This window comes from Paroedura picta, chromosome 3 (genome assembly GCF_049243985.1).
Source record: "Paroedura picta isolate Pp20150507F chromosome 3, Ppicta_v3.0, whole genome shotgun sequence".
Lineage (NCBI taxonomy): Eukaryota > Metazoa > Chordata > Lepidosauria > Squamata > Gekkonidae > Paroedura > Paroedura picta.
The window spans coordinates 20,239,469-20,253,535 of NC_135371.1; the positions used below are offsets into that span (position 1 = coordinate 20,239,469).

Genomic DNA, 14,067 nt, shown 5'->3' on the forward strand with positions numbered 1-14,067 from the left:
AATGGCAAACCACCTCTGAATGTCTCTGGCCTTGAGAACCCTAAGGGGTTAACATACAGGTAAAAAAAATGATAAAAGATAGAAACAATAAAGGCCTTGTTTCCCCAATGGAACTCAAAAGTATCTAGGAAGTTGGCATTTTTGATGAGGAGAATGGCATCCCAGAGTTAACACCTTTCCTACCATGACTTCAATTCAGGTAATTTCCCACCTTCACCAGGTGCTTTTTAGGGCCAAATTACACACAGTTGTCTGCACTTTACTGCCAATTCCTGCTCTGAGGGAAGTGGAAGGTGGAGGTGGTGGTCAGGGGTGGGGGATGGAAGGTGATTGGCTGGCCGCTGGACAGACAGGCAAGCCGGTTGGAGGAGGAGGCACTCAGGGGCGGGACAGCCGCCCTGAGTGGGTTTAAGCACTGAGTGGCACTTAAGAAATGAGACCAACTCCTCCTCCAAGGCCTTACCAGAAATATATTATATGGTACAGATTCTAAGTTCTGTCTTTTAAAACCTGTTATATTTGGGGACATTTCCCATCTTCTTTCAGTGTATCATACTTCTCTCCTTAGGGGGGAAAATACATCTGACATGAAGCCATAGTATTCAGCATTCCTCTAGTTCCCTTCCCTGCAGAGTGTGAGGAAAGTTGAATATGATTATGCCACATCACACACTCATCACATTTAGTTTACTAGGTATTACAGGGGGGGTATATGGGGGAGCAAATGTCAACACTGCCCTTCAAATGTCCCCTTAGACCCTGGGAGAAGATAGGATTTGAAAGAGGGCAAAGTGCTGTGTTATCTGCTATTACATGATTAGCTTCTAAGAGGTGTTACCTCTCCGAGGCACTGTTCCCAATGCACCTATAGCCATAAAAGCAGGATTTCCAGATTTCACTGTACTAGATGCATTAGTATCCATTATGGAGGGGGGAACTCAGAACAAGACAATGTTAGCATTTTGCCTGGTTACTAACATAACAACAATTACTTATCTAGACATCAAAATGCCCAGTGGGAAAAGTTTGCAGAAAGACATGATTGCTAGCTAATCACCGGCACTTTCTTTCCGTTAACGCTAAAAGGTGGTGTTCTGTGGGAAAATGGAATCTCTATTAAAGGACAGCAATTCACATCTGCGGTATATGTTATGTGGTATTTACGGAACCAGGCCGAGGATGTTCTTTGGAAGATCTTATCTGCTGAACAAACAGAGTGACTGCCAGAGATTTGCTTGCCAGCACAGTGAAAGGAAAAGGGCAAATACCTCATCCACACCCAGGCACATATCAATCTTCGCTGTGACCTGGCCTTGCATTCTGGCTTCACACATCTGAAAGTCAATCTGGCTGATAAATCACTGATCACTTCGCACACTCACTGGAGGCATTCAGTAAGAACACATAAAGTATCCTCCTATTGGTCCATTTAGTCCAGCATCTCGTTTCACACAGCAACCACTCGGTTACCCTAGAACAGGGGAAGTCAAACTGCGGCCCTCCAGATGTCCATGGACTACAATCAGGGACATCGCTCCCCCCCCTAGGAGTTGGAGTGTACGCTACTCCCCTATCCTTTCCTCTTCACCTCTTTGATCATTGGGAGAGGGATGGGATTTTTTAGCCGTCATGTTAGTAGATTGATGTTTTAATGGGAATTTTAATGGGATTAGTTGTTGTGACCCACCTCGAGCCTATCGGGAGAGGCGGGAAATAAATATAATAATAATAATAATAATAATAATAATTCCCACGAGCCCCTGCCAGCGTTTGCTGGGAACTGTAGTCCATGGACATCTGGAGGGCCGCAGTTTGACTACCCCTGCCCTAGAAGGCTAACAAACAGAGCACAAGTGCAAAGGCCTTCCCCTCATGCTGCATCCTAGCACTGGCAGCCAGAGTTTCACCGCCTCTGAAAGTGGAGGTTCCTTTTAGTCACTATGGCTATTAGCCACTGATGGGCCTGTCCATGGCTTCACCCCATCTGGGATTCTTTGCCCTGGCACTTCTTTGCCTTTCAAGGCTGTCACTGTGGGTCCTAGTAATTGCCAGTGGGGCGAACAAAGCTCCATCTCACAATGCACTCTAAAGATTACACGGCGCAGGTGATTTTAAGAAATGTCTTCCGACTTAGGAGTTGACATTTCTTAATCGTCTAAAAAGGAGTCCATAAAAGGACACCTGGGAGAAGAAAATCGAGCTATGTTTCTGCCAGGAGGACTATAATTAAGTTAAAGAAATAAGACTTTTGCCAGCATTTGTTCCAGATCGCATTAGAGGATTGTCAAAAGAATTTTGTATAAAGAATGGTATTTTTCTCAAAGAGTCTTCTGTTGAAGACAAATTAGTAGGCAGCTTCTCATTCAAGCTAAAGAAGCAATTTCTCTCTGTTCATTTAACCACATAATAAAACTCAGTATTTAGCAAACCTGAGAGATGGTGACTTGTTCTAGGTCAACCTCTTAGCTGCACAAAGTTTCAGTTTGGTGGGGTGGTTAGAACTTCAGACTGGTGATGTGGCGGTATAAAGGATGAAACACAGTAAAATGAACAGGGAGAAAGATGTGAACCCAAGACTATGACCTACAAACCCCACACTAGTTGGTGCAGTCTCTCTCAACATTTTTACTCTTGAGAAACTCCTGAAACATCCTTCAGGCTTTGAGAAACCCTGGAATTGGTGCGATTGTACAGAAACTGGTTGGGAAGCATAACTGTGTACACACCGACCTGGGGCCCCTCCCCTTCCTACCCCTTCCAGGTCCATCATTTTGGGAAGGGGGTCATGGGTCAACATGACCACATATGGTCATATCACCCAATAAATGTTTCACAATTTTTAAAATATATATTTAATTTAGGAAACCCTTCCACGGCTGTCAAGAAACCTCAAGGTTTCATGAAATCCTGGTTGAGAAAGCCTGAGTTAATGGCAGCGTTAGACCCTTATAAACCCTCTGAAGTCAACACATCACAACTCTGTCACACCAACAATCCTTCAGTAGAGAAGTTTCCTTTCAATATGTTATCTTCTCATTTTCCATGAAAGCACCTTTTTCAAAAAATACTAATTTGCCTTATTGTTTCCACATTTTTAAATTGTATTTCAGGGTTGCTCTTGGTTATCTATTGGCCCAGGTAAGAAGACCACCTCCAAAATCCTCGCGGTATCTGCTGACAGAAACTCCCATTTTCCTGAAATTTTGATGGACACACCCTGTCAGGGGGAGAGAAAAAAAAAAGGAAGGGAAGCAGAGAGATTCTTCTCATCTTCCAGAGTAGGTAGCAGGCTGGCCATTTCACTTAACATGGCCTATTTAAGCCTCACAGCTGCCAAGCAACTGCAACAGGTAATTTGGAGAAGGGCAGTTCTTCTCTGGCTTGGAAGCACAAAAGGAGAATGCATTTTGCCAGCATTCAGTTTTGTTAGAGAGGCTTAGGCAGCAGTTTCCATACACTGTAGAGTGTATCTGGTGCTAGCTGTCTTTGCCTCACCAAAATCTTTACATGAAATGCTGGTAGGGATGTTAGTCCCCAAGTGGGACCTGGAGATCTCCTGGAATGACATCTGATCTCTAGGCAACCGAGATAAATTCCACTGGAGAAAATGGATGCTTTGAAGGGTGGACTCCATAGCATTATACCTCACTAAAGTCTCTCCACCCAAAATCCTGCCCACGCCTGGCTCCACTCCCTAAATCTCCAGATATTTCCCAACTCAGAGCTGGCAACCCTAAATGTTGGGGAGCCCTAAAGCCTTGATGGCTCTCCTCTCTCAAGAATATTCTGGCATTCTCCTTGTGTGGCATTCTCATATGGTTGCATTGCTATATCAGTCTCACTTTGCAGGAACTATGGAAGTATGGAAAGAGGCGTGCTGAAAATTTGCCTTTAACAAAATGATGACTACCCAGTGAGGGCTGATGTGGTACAATGGGTAGCATGTCAACTAGTATCTGGGACTACCAAGTTCAGATCCCTCGTTCAACCAAGGAAGCTTGCCACCCAAGAAAACCTTGGGCCTATCATAATCTCTCAACTGAAACTACCCTCACAAGGTTGTTGGGGGTGAGGATGAAGCGGAGAAGAGGGGAAACAATGTGAAAAGCCACTTTGGGCCCCCAATGAGGAAGAAAATAAACACTCAAGTGTAATAACCGATTACAATCTAGAATCACACAAAATGAGGTTTCACATTTCATTGCTCTGAAGAGTTCCTGTGCTGATTAAAAATCACCAAGACAGATAGCCACACGCATGTATTTCAGACCTTTCCCCCAAACTGGCATACAATTATATTTGTTTGTATATTTTTGTTTGAATCTCTATCGTGTGACAATTCATTTACAAATACACATTTTATATTATAGATAGATCCTGCTTTTTAATTACTGTTAATTGATTCCTGGTCCTTTAATATGATTTACTACTGGCACCATTTAGTTTAATTGTAAGTCTGCTGTTTCACCGTTGTTTGGGATTTCATGAGTTTTTGCAAGCTGGCCTGAAGAACAAATTTAGGTGGAGAGTGGGACGACAACTTTCTAAACAACTCATACTAAAAAACAAAACAAAAACAAAACAAAAAATGCTGACTTTATTCTCAAATGGGAAGAGAGTATTCTGTTTACCTAGTACATAAAACCAGAACACTCTTAACAAAACAGAAACCAATATTGAGGGAGAAATGGAGGGGAAAGGTCAATTTTAACAGTGGAGGAAATAAGAATAAATACATAGGTTCCGTTCCACTTATAATTAATACAGGTGTCTATGGTGGTTTGTCATCCATTTAATTGAAGTAGATTTTACTTTCTGGGGATTCTCGTATGCTGTAACAATGGGTGCGAGCACAGAGGGGGAAGAAATGATGCTGTTAAAAATGATGATGCTTCATCCTGAAAACTGCAATTAATAACATCAGACTTGTTTTGACATCCTCTGCCTGTTTTGCTACCAAATCTTCCTGAGAAATCACACAGACTTCAAAGAAGCCTATCAAATGCAAGTACATAAACAGTGAACTTGACATTTATCCTTCAGGGATTTGTGGGTTTACTCTGGAGAGACTCCTTGTGCATCTGTGCTTCTCTAAAAAGAAAGGACAGGAATCGGGTGTGTATTCTGCTGTATGGCCTGTCAAAAGCAGTAAGGACGTGCTTGGCCTTGTCAAGAAAACACAATATCATATTTGTTCTTACAGGTGGGAAAGCTTGGATAGAGATCCCAGTTCTTTCCGGACAGAAGAATAACAGGTAATGTAGTAGGCATCTTCTATGGCAGGGGTAGTCAAACTGCGGCCCTCCAGATGTCCATGGACTACAATTCCCAGGAGCCCCTGCCAGCATTTGCTGGCAGGGGCTCCTGGGAATTGTAGTCCATGGACATCTGGAGGGCCGCAGTTTGACTACCCCTGTTCTATGGTATCTTAAGAGTGGGGGGAGGATGTCTGCTTTGGCCAGAGACCTCTACCACCACTTATGCTGGGAAACAGAGGAATAGGGGTACATGAGATAGAGCTTGCAGAATTTTGAATGAACGAGACTAATACCATTACTATGACCTTCAAAGTCTGTAAAAAGGAGAGACATCCAAATTAGAACCCAGCAACAGTGGTAGAGAGTAAGAGACATATTTTGATGATGGCAGGTAGATGGATGGGTCTAGAGAAGTAAATATCATGGAAGGTGTTGGCTTTCAGGATGTTACAGCAGCAATTGCAAAAGAAGCAGGAGTAGGGAAGCCAGAGATAGGGAGGGTTAGTGAGCATTAGAGTCAGAGAGTGAATGTACTAATGCTGGAAGGACAGACTAAAAGGCTGATGAAAAGGGAGGGAAGGCAGACAGAATAAAAAGTGAAGAAAATATATACACAGAAGTTGACATCATAATGCAATTATTGCAAATGGACACCAAACGCAACATGATCACCATCAGCCAGCACAGTTGGGTGCCTTAGAGCAGTGGTCCCCAACCCCTGGTCCGGGGACCGGGACCGGTCCGTGGATCAGTAGGTACCGGGCCGCCACTTCTCCTCATCCTCCTCTCCGGCTGCTGCCTTGGGGGCTGCCCTGCCACTCTGCCGCCGGCTCACCTTCTGTGCTCTCCAGTGGCTGCCATGGCTGAGGCTCCCCCTCGGCGTGGCACTGTGCAACTGCTGCTGGCAGCGCCCCCCAGAGGGTGGTGGGAAGTCAGGCACCAGTGGAAAAGCAACTGGAACAGGGACTCAGGCAGTGGTGACGTCCCTTAGCAAAAGACTACCCCCCCGGGCCTCAGTAAAATGGTCAAGCATTGACCGGTCCCCGGTGATAAAAAGGTTGGGGACCACTGCCTTAGAGCAGCGGTCCGCAAGCTTCTGCTTGCCGCGGACCGCTGTGGCGAAGTGGTGGGAGAGGGTGGCCCGGGGGCCCGCGCACGCGTGCAGCCCCAGCACAAACACACATGCGCGGACTGCCACGCATGTGCGTTTGCTCCCGGCAGGGGCGCAAACACGCATGTGCAGCAGTCCGCGCATGCGCGTTTGCGCTGCTGCCATGCCGGCGGCCGCGGCTTCCCCTCCCGGCCCCTCCGGGCCGCAAGCAAATCGGCCGCTTTAGCGGCCGATTAGCTTGTGGCTCGGCAAGCTTCTCTTCCCTCCCCTCCCGAAGCGAGAAGCTTGCTGGGCCACGAGCTAATCGGCCGCTTTGGCGGCCGATTTGCTCGCGGCCTGGCGAGCTTCTTGCTTCGGGGCGGGGAGGGAAGAAGGAGCTGTGGCCTGGCGCTGAGGCCTTTGCAGCCCGGCGCCAGGCCGCGGACCGCGGGTTGGGGACCACAGCCTTAGAGGACTGCATATAAGCTCATAGTTCTGCACGGACTCCACTCCCTTAGATGGCCCCCAAGATGTTGAGAAACCAGTCATATACTGGAGGCAGAGGGGAGCGAGAAACTGCAGAAGCAATGGCAGATAAATATGTAATTTTTTGTTAAGGGTTCTGACCTGGCTGTGCCCATTTTGCTGATTATACCTGAATGCATCCAATTGCACGTCTCGAATTTGTGACATTGGATGTAGGGACGAGGGCCAGACTCCTCCTATCCAAGCAACAAGCATGAGTCTGGCAATGAGAACCCGTATCCTGTAATGGCTGATGTGTTTGACTAGGGCCTGAGACAGCTGGGTGCAGTTCCACACTCAGCCATGGAGCTCTTTGGTGACCTTGGGTGGGCCACTTTCCTCAGCCTTAACTTGACTCACAGGACTGTTGTGAGGACAAAATGGAGATGGGGGCACAGCCTCTGAACTGTAAAAACATATAGGTGTTTCTGAATCCCATAAACTAAAAGGGGGAATGGAAGTTCTCTTCACTGAAGAATTACAAGAATGTCAGTTTTTACCAGGTGTATGTAGATGTGTATATTTGTATCCCACTTTTCTTCCGCTGGACCCGGGATAATTAACATGGTTCTATTGCTCCTTTCCCTCCCAACAAGCTTGTGAGGTAAATGTGACTAAGGGATTCTGACTGTCCCAAAGTCACCTAGTAAATTCAAACGAGTATTCTTTGTTCACATCCAGTTCGGGGCAAAAAGATTTGCAGAATCCAGACATGATAAAGACATGCTGACCCAACATCCTTTGACTTTAATATGATGGATATCTGTTGACTTTGGGATGTGGCATTTCTCACCCTGTGAAGAACACAATGACATCTGAGGGGGGTGATTTCCATTATCTTTTGGCTGATCAGAGTGCCAGTCTTTCTTGATGACTATAACAAGTTTTGCTTTTCTAACAGACAAGGACAACACCATGGAATTTAAGATAACGTCGGTGAAGAAAAATCCCAATTTTGAGGGGAGGAAGACACAGAGAAGACTCACATGGATTAAAGAGGACAGATTTGAGCTAACACTGTGATGTATATATGTTCTCAAGACAGATTTTAATGTTTATATCCTGTTTTTTTCTCAAAAAGGTGGCACAAATGTTCTTCCTCTTATTCCTTCCTTCCTTTTTGCTGTAAGGTATAAACATGCCTAAGATCCCAAATCTTATTGTTGGAACAAATATTCAAAATGGAACAGTTCTTCTGCTTGTGAGGTTTAAGCAGATTCAGACAAGACATTTGAGTTCCTTTTGTCTAGGACCCTTCCTTCTGGCAGTCTACATTCCTTCACAGGGGTTATATGTGACATGGGGCAATATTGGCAATATTGCAGTATACTGGCAATATCAGCCAAGTTGAAGTTCTTTTTGGGGGTGGTGGGGGAGAGGGAGATTAAAGAAAATGCTCTGCCTATCCCAATCCACATAACAAATCAAAATATGGGTGAGGGCAACCAACTAATTAAAAGTAAAGTGCTTTCTTCTCCCTCTTCCTTACACACAAATACACTGTAACAGATACCTAATCATCAGGGCAGGCTGGGAGAAAACAATGGTCATAGAAGAGTAGCCTGCTGCACCATCCCAAGGGAGGGAAGGAGAAAGAAAGAAAGAAAGAAAGAAAGAAAGAAAGAAAGAAAGAAAGAAAGAAAGAAAGAAAGAAAGAAAGAAAGAAAGAAAGAAAGAACCAGCCTTCTGGCTGCCCAATCCCACAGCTTATATGGCTATTGCAGGAGACTCAGTGCACATTTTGGAAATTTTTAAACAGAGGCTGGATAGCCATCTGACAGGATGATTCTGTGATGGTTCAAGAGGGTGGCAGGTTACAGTAGTTGAGTGATAGGGTTTTGAGTGTCCTGCGAAAGTTGGACCATAAGGAAGGCCGAGCGTCAAAGAATTGAGGCTTTTGAACTCTGGTGCTGGAGAAGACTCTTGCGAGTCCCTTGGACTGCAAGGCGAACAAACCGGTCAGTCCAAGAGGAGATCAACCCTGACTGCTCCTTTGAAGGCCAGATCCTGAAGATGAAACTCAAATACTTTGGCCACCTCATGAGAAGGAAGGACTCCCTGGAGAAGAGCCTAATGCTGGGAGCGATCGAGGGCAAAAGAAGAAGGGGACGACAGAGAATGAGGTGGCTGGATGGAGTCACTGAAGCAGTCGGTGCGAGCTTAAATGGACTCCGGGGAATGGTAGAGGACAGGAAGGCCTGGAGGATCATTGTCCATGGGGTCGCGATGGATCGGACACGACTTCGCACATAACAACAACGCATAGTGCAGGGGGTTGGACTAGATGACCCAGGAGATCCCTTCCAACTCTATAATTCTGTGAGCAGCTTTCCTGAGTCAGATGCCTCAGGCCATGTGTGTCTCTGCTAGGTGCCTCAGTCTGTGCCACTCACTTGGGCCAGGCAAATTATCCATATGAGTCACCTTGACCTGGAGCATCCATCCATGGCTTGCTGCTACCCTTCCTAGCCTGCTGTGAATAGGCCTAAATGGAGAAGGCAGGCCATCATCCTACCAGGACTTTGTGCAGTGAGTGGAATGGCCAGTCCCCCTCTGCCACTCAGATATGCACAGATATAATCACATTGAGATTTAATACAAAGATAAATATTCTGGTCCATATGACAAACATATGCTTCAAAGCAGAATCAAAATCTTCATCTTTTCTGAAGTATGGCTTACAAGGGCAAATTGGGAAATTGTTGCCATTTTTAAGCTGATTGCATCGACACTGGGATTTGGCCACTTGAAGAAATCTTTGATAAGGTTATCTGTGACGATAGGTCATGTTGTGGAATACTTGATTAAGACAAAATCTGAGCTACTGCAGAGATATAGCATTTTCATAAATTATGAAGCCATGGTGGATAGGATAAAATGACAATGTCAAGAAGCACCGAAATATACAGAATACATATTTTCTTAACAAGCCTAAACACAAAATGTTTTTTTCAGTTAAGATCAAAAAGTACATACAATGTGAATAATCAACATTTAATTTGGAAAAACTGAAAATGTGGACTGTCTTCAGATTGGAAACAATCTCAATAGCCCCACAGAATTTTGAGAATAATGCCAACTTAACAACAACTTAAAACAGGACTTTTTATAAGCAGCTTTAATTCGGATTCCACACACATAGGATAATGCACTTTCAATGTGCTTTGGCAGCTGGATTTTCCTGTGCATTGAAAGTGCTTTATCAATTGTGTGCAGAATAAGCCCTAGGACTGCAATAGCAGCTGCAGACACTAGAGCAGGGGTAGTCAAACTGCGGCCCTCCAGATGTCCATGGACTACAATTCCCAGGAGCCCCCTGCCAGCAAATGCATTCGCTGGCAGGGGGCTCCTGGGAATTGTAGTCCATGGACATCTGGAGGGCCGCAGTTTGACTACCCCTGCACTAGAGGATCCAGAGAAATGGTAAACACCTGGGCTTGCTTTCTTTTTGTTCTTTCTTCCTTCCCCCAGAGTGTCCTTTGTCTCTTTATATTCATCTTCTGCAACTCTTTTGCAAAGTGAGAAGGAAAGTATTCTGTTGGGGTCTGCCTCCTAAAGTAGCCATTTCTGATTTGGCTCTGCCTAGGCTATTCCACTTATGTGGCCCTTTCCCCTCCCATTTTTAAGTTTGTAAATTACATGAGAGATAATAAAATACATCATTACTGTGATCTATATCAATATGTTAAATGAAACATGTTGTGATTGGTACTAACCTTTATAAAAATGTGGAATATAGGCCCCTCTTGATCTTGAGTCCCTAGGCTGAAGCCATTTGGCACTTGGCACCCCCTGTCAAAATTCCAAAGGTGCCCACAGGCTCAGGAAGTTGGGGGCAGGGGCTGCTCTACAGCCACTGGACACAAAGTCCTTTTTTTTTGTTCTGTATTTGTACTAATACTTTTTGGCATCAGCAAGAGCTGAGCTTTGCTCAGGGCAAGGGCTGATGGGGACACACAATGACAGGATAACTCATCTCATTAGCTGTCATGTACATCCTATAGCTGAAAGAGGAGCTGCCCTCTTAATAGTACTGCAGGTTGAGTGCAGTGCTCTCCTATACATTCTTGTGCCAAATGCTAGATAACCCATTGACTCCCATGGCCGATTCTCTACCCAATCAAAGAATCATAGAGTTGCAAGGGGCCGTACAGACCATCTAGGATCGACCTGGCAGAATGAGCTCTTGGAAGAGCTAAGGGCCTTGACAGAGCTATCACAGTATTTTTCAACATCGCCATAAACTAATAATTCTCATTTATTTGACCACCTCTTTTTGCTGCATGCAGATCCCAGACAGAGCCTCTTGTGGCGCAGAGTGGTAAGGCAGCCGTCTGAAAGCTTTGCCCATGAGGTTGGGAGTTCAATCCCAGCAGCCGGCTCAAGGTCGACTCAGCCTTCCATCCTTCCGAGATCGGTAAAATGAGTACCCAGCTTGCTGGGGGGTAAACGGTAATGACTGGGGAAGGCACTGGCAAACCACCCCGTATTGAGTCTGCCATGAAAACGCTAGAGGGCGTCACCCCAAGGGTCAGACATGACTCGGTGCTTGCACAGGGGATACCTTTACCTTTACCTTTAGATCCCAGGCCTGATAACCCCCAGATCAAGTACATGATGAACTACTCCTTCATAGCCTACAGCTGAAGGCACAGGAAGGAGTTGTACTACAGAGGATCCCACATCATCACTGTAATAGAAGAAATCTCTTTAAAGAGCCAGTGTTGACCCTGGAATCTGTTGTGCATAGATGTATTATGCCTAATCAAATGAGGTTATACTTGTTCTCTGTGCTTTCGTATACAGCCTATCCTTTACTATGTCTGGTTTTAAAGCAGGTCTGAGCCCCGCCACTTCATTTTTATCACCAATAAAGCACAAGAATCACTGCAAGAAATGGCTAGTGTGGATCAGGGGCATTCACTTATTTCCTTACAGCATCTCCCCCAGGAAAAGCTGATTTGAAGTGGAGTGGAAAGGGACTGCAGACCTGCTGATTTGAAGAGGGATGGAGAGGGATTGCAGACGTGCTGTTGGCTAAGTGACTCTGATTTATCACAGGCTTCGATCTGACCAGAGGTGACTGTAAAACCTTGCCAATGTAGGAAAGACCCAGAAGCAATACCCAACAGCATAGGCGGAACTTTTGTTACCTTGGCAATCTGATCTGCCATTTGGAGACGTCCATCCAATTCCCGTCTGATTTGTGCTGCTTGTTCATCTGGATTATCCAGCTGCAGAGAAGTAAAGCAAACAATTAATTGTTGTTCACAGTAACAGCAAAAGGGGAGGGGGACAAGAATCAGCCATGAAAAAGTGGTATTACATAATATTCTGAACAATACAGATTTTGTTTAAAAAATACTATTATTAAGACTGTATTATGAGTGTGAACCACAAATGCTTTTTACTTTCATCATATCGCTTCAAGGTGAATTATCTTGCTTGGTCATTTTCAGTCGGTTTTAGTGTGTTCATGATGTAGCAAGAATATATTTTTAATACCTTCCTACTACACCTTTTCAACAGCTACAGTCCCTATGTTCCACAGTGCCTAATTTTCAGAAAGGGAAATCCCTGGTGTCAAAAAGTCCTGGAAACTGTACTATCTGCCCAGGCAATTCTTGTTTCTAAATCCCAGTGTATGACAGCTAATTGTTGTGAATTAAAATAGAAAATCCTTTTGTCGCATACCCAGAGGCACTATTTGTTATAACTTCACACGCCTCTGAGACAAGCCCTGGTGCAGAAAACAAGCCAAGGGCTGACAGTTGGTTAATTTAAGTCATGTTACACGTTGGAAGGGAATACAGATCTTGTTCTTAAGAACATTGGAGTCTGTTGGACAATATTGTTTATCTGGATAATTTGAAAAATGCATTGGACACAAGGCTTTGTGCTCTAGGAGAAAAGATATATTTCAAGTCCCGTTTCAGAATTTCTTGGCAAGCTCAACCAGATTCCATGGAACAAGTGGATTCATTTGCTTGCTGTCATTGAACCAATATCTTTGTTTACCTAATGACACTGCTGGATCTGTGGATTCAGAGACCGGGACACTGGGAGTTCATTTCAGCTCTTTATTGTGAACCCAGCATGGTAGTACAAAAATAAAAAACCGAACAAAGGAAACCCACAACCAACTCCAACTTATATCCGAAACCCACACAATTGATCTTCCCGCCAGTGCACTCTATTGATCGTTTTTACGTTGTGGGGGCAGGGGAGGGCATGTCAGTTACCAAAAGATCAGGCATGAGACTAGACTTTGGCAAAACAAGGCCAAGGAGCGGCTAGGCATGGTGGCAAAGAGGGGGCCTCGTGGCTTGTGCAGCCCCCTTTAAAACTGCCGCCGCCAACGCCATGCCTCTCCAGATGCGTGGCCTGCATCACGAGGTGACACTCTGGCCTAACGCAGACGGGATCTAGCCTCACACTGGTCAATTACATTTCAGGCTTACTATCCTGCCTCGGACCTCAAGCTTGATCCTCATCAGGACTATAGATACTACCTAGCCACACCAGCTTCACGGAATGAAGAAAGAAGAAACATTTTTGCAAAGCTCATTCGGTCACATAGGTCTATTATGCACGGCCGCTGAAACGGCGGCATGGAGAATGCAGAGGAGGAAGAAGCGAAGCAAACCGCTTATGCACGGGACAGAACGCAACGGCGGCAAAACCCAGAGTATCCCATTATGCACGCGGCTTCTCTGGAGCCGCTTCTGGTTGCACCCTGGTCCCGGGAAGCTCCACTTTCTTCCACATCTCATTAATGCAGCTTTTTTGCCGGCATACGTTGACTCTGCGCCCGGTTGCTGACTGCAGTGTGCATAATTGGTGATTTTAGCCACCGCCACTCCACCCCGAATGTGGACCTTCCACTCCGTGCATAATGGGCCATAGTGAGGCATGCAAGGGCCTTTTCTACTAAGCACAGCTCCTTTTCCATGTTAATTTCAGGTGGATCTATAAATATTCCTCCTAAGAGCAGAGTAACTGGGGAAAATTTCCCATTCTCTGGGGAAAATTTCCCATTATTAAGAAATCAAGTTTTATAAGACTAATAGTAGTGAATGGCTGCCATGGCCAGCATAGAGGAAATGGAACATAAGAGAAAGGTTTGATATTTAAAATACATCATATTTATATTCACAACCAGAAAATACTGAAAGCTTGAATTATACTGAGAAT

General features: G+C 45.1%; 1 protein-coding gene across 22 annotated transcripts in view; it reads right to left on the minus strand.

Annotated features, from left to right (window-relative positions):
• Positions 1–14,067, minus strand: part of CADPS (calcium dependent secretion activator) — a 438,674-nt gene that overhangs the window by 262,854 nt on the left and 161,753 nt on the right. For all 22 annotated transcript variants that reach the window (XM_077325020.1, XM_077325018.1, XM_077325022.1 and 19 more), the window contains exon 5: positions 12,027–12,107. In XM_077325020.1, the coding sequence (XP_077181135.1) occupies positions 12,027–12,107 (81 nt within the window). The remainder of the gene's footprint in view (positions 1–12,026; positions 12,108–14,067) is intronic.